Raw genomic sequence first — 3,199 nt, forward strand, 5'->3', positions numbered from 1 at the left:
CATGAATGCACTTTTGACCTTTTGAAACATAAAAACCAGTATAGACAAGCTAATAATGCGTGGTTACATTATTTAAATCTCATTAGAATTTTGAAGTTTTGTTACTTTCCAAAATGGACTTACATCATCTTTTTATTCTGACATCCAGAATCATTGTTCATACAACCTGGGGGGGGGGGGGCAACCATTGTTAAAAAAAGCATGTTAAAACCTCCATAAAGTCTTCAAAAATAGCCTAAGCAAACAAGGAAAAACAACAACTGCATAACAGAATATACAAGACAGTCGTTGTTAGCAGATCAATGATCCAAATTACTTAAAATAGTTACATTTGAATAATTAATATTTATATTTTACATCCATTTTAATGTCTAATAACTTTAACTTGTTCACATGAGCTGCTAATTGTCACGGTGCACACACGAGGGAGGAACCAGGAACACGCAGACGAGGATATAACTTCAAATGATAATCTTTACTGAATAACATCAAGGCAGGGCAAGACAAGGCAGGGCAAAACACAAACAGGAACACCGGGGAATAACGAGTAGACCTGACGAAATCTAACTGAACAGACAGGACTAATATACACAGGTAAATCATAGATAATGAGACGAACATGGCTGGACAATAATTAAACTGATTACATTTAACAAGGACAGGAAACAAACCAAATAAGGAAACATAAGGCAGGAACACATGACACACACCACAGAACCCTGACACTAATTAATAATCTCATAAAAGCTGTAAACGTAATATTTAACCACCTTAAGTGATCGTCCTTCACTGCAGCTGAAAAGTCCTGTGTTGCTGTCATCTGTAATCATCTGATTTATACTCATGGATGGTGCTGGGTGGAAATCTCTTTGTTTACTTTGGGTTAACCATGGGAATAGGTGGTGTTATGTGGTTTGTGTACATGACATTCAAATTTTGAACATAACAACTGAGATACTCTTTAGAATGATATTTCATTATGGGAAATTATACTTCTGAGTTGCCTTGAGAGTATTAAGACACTTTATGCTACCACAATCCCCACTGAAAATTCCAGTAGACCAGAAATAATATCCACGTACTGTAGCATTCTGGTTAGATTAGCTTGGTTAGTTAATTAAATACTCAACAACAACAACAACAATACAAAAGTCAACAAACCAAACCAAAATGGATCCTGTTCACGTTTTTAAAGGAGAGATATCATGTTTAAATTGGGGCCGGGCCGTCCGGGGCTGAGCCCCGGCACATAGACTCCAGGGCTCGAGATTAACTCTTCATTAATGCCAGACAAGTAACATGATTAAAACATCACTAACCAAAAATAACTATGTAAACACCAAAACGCAAGTATTATTCAGATTTTATTAAATTTAGAGTAAGTGGCGAATAGTGGGTATAGCAATAATGCATCTATTGACAGTATAAGGTTGCGCTGCTGAGGCGAGGTTCACGCAGCCTCTCCAAGAGAAATCAAAATGCGCAACACTAAGAAACTGAGGTAAAAATTCAAAATGGAAAGTTTTTATATTTCAAATACAGTTAGTTAGGCAACATAACTCAAGGTTTTCACCATTACGATTGTTTAATAGTTCTATAAACAGTTCAATGAGCAAATAGAGTTGCTACTGACTACAGATCAATAAAACTGAATATACAGTGATTCAAAACAGTAAACCACATATGTGAAAGAGGAAAAAAGTATTATTAATAATATTAAACTTTTTCATATACATAAAAACAATATAGATAGCTAATAATGTTTGTTTACTTCATTATAAATATTATTTTTATTTTAATTAAGACAAGACATAGCTGGTGAGTAGATTAATTAAGTCAGTCAGTCATTTTGCTTTAAACGAACATCTTCAGACACTATGTATCTTACTCTTGAAGCAGGTGAGAATTTTATGTCTGATCTCTTTAGTTTTAAAACCATACACAAGTGGATTGACAAGAGGAGGAAACACAAAAACTGTTATGGAAAACATCCTGCGTATGTAAGCTGGAACACTTTCAGATCGATGTGCAACAAGGGGAAAAAGAGTGTTAAACTCTAAAAACAGGAAGACCACTAAATGAGTGCCACATGTCTGAAGTGCCTTATTCTTTGCATCAGACTGCTTATTAGTAACACAGGTGATTAATATATGCATGTATGTAAATGCCACAACAGAAAATGCAAGGATGTGATACAAAACCAGGGTAAACAATCCATAGATATTATTCACTTTTGTGTCTTCACACATGAGTTTCATTATAGAAGGATTATAACAGATAAGATCTGTCATGTGTGTCTTGCAAATCTTGTAATTCAGAAAAAGAGAGAAAAGAACAATTACGACAGTAAAATGAAAAAGCCACATCCCAGATATGATTTTCACCAAGTTATTGGTATTCATAATGGCTCCATATCTCAGCGGGGAGCAGATAGCGATATACCTGTCAAAGGCCATAGCGATAAGAATAACATAGGATGCCCCACCATACAGGTGTACAATAAAGCCTTGAAGCAAACATGCAGGGTAGGATATGGATGTATCCTGAGACCATATACTATATAACAGCTGAGAAAAAAGGTTTGTAGCACCCATTGCATCATTGATAGGCATGTTAAGCAACAGTATGTACATTGGTTTATGAAGATTCCTGTTCAAGCCAATGGTGACAACAATCGTTACATTGCAGAGTAAGATGAACAAGTAAGTTGTTAATCCAAATATGAATGCAGGATAAATGCTTGTCTCAGGCAGTTCCAGAGAGTGCAAAGTCAGGACCAGTGAGAGGGCAGATCCATTTGGATACATGGTTAATGTTAATTGTTAATGGTCTGTTTAAATAAAATGTAAATGGGTGTATAAATGTTGAATATAGAATAATTTACAATTTCAGTATATGTACATAAATTAAAATTAATCATCTCACCAAACTGTTGAATCTATGTTGTGGTCCAAACTTTAGCAGTCATATTTTAATTTTGCCTTGTTGCATCTCATACAACCTGGAAAACTCAGTAGTACTTTTAAGTACAGCACATCTGATTATCCACAACATATTCAGTAAGATAAAATGATTGCATTGCATTCACATATCAGAAGATAAGGCTTCATCTTATCTTACTTCAGTGGTGTTGGAAAGCACTTTGTTGTTGTCGTCTGATTTATACTTGTGCTGTTTACTATAGGAATAGATTATGTTA

The 3,199-nt window shown here is 34.9% G+C and overlaps 1 protein-coding gene across 1 annotated transcript; it reads right to left on the reverse strand.

The window, feature by feature from the left end:
• Positions 1-1,868: 1,868 nt before the first annotated feature.
• LOC306851290 (olfactory receptor 52J3-like) lies at positions 1,869-2,807 on the reverse strand (the record flags this gene model as incomplete). Its single annotated transcript, XM_079387449.1, has 1 exon — positions 1,869-2,807. One exon carries the CDS (start codon positions 2,805-2,807, stop codon positions 1,869-1,871), a length of 939 nt encoding a protein of 312 aa, XP_079243575.1.
• Between the last annotated feature and the right edge of the window lie 392 nt (positions 2,808-3,199).

This window comes from Barbus barbus (genome assembly GCF_936440315.1).
Source record: "Barbus barbus genome assembly, chromosome: 31".
Lineage (NCBI taxonomy): Eukaryota > Metazoa > Chordata > Actinopteri > Cypriniformes > Cyprinidae > Barbus > Barbus barbus.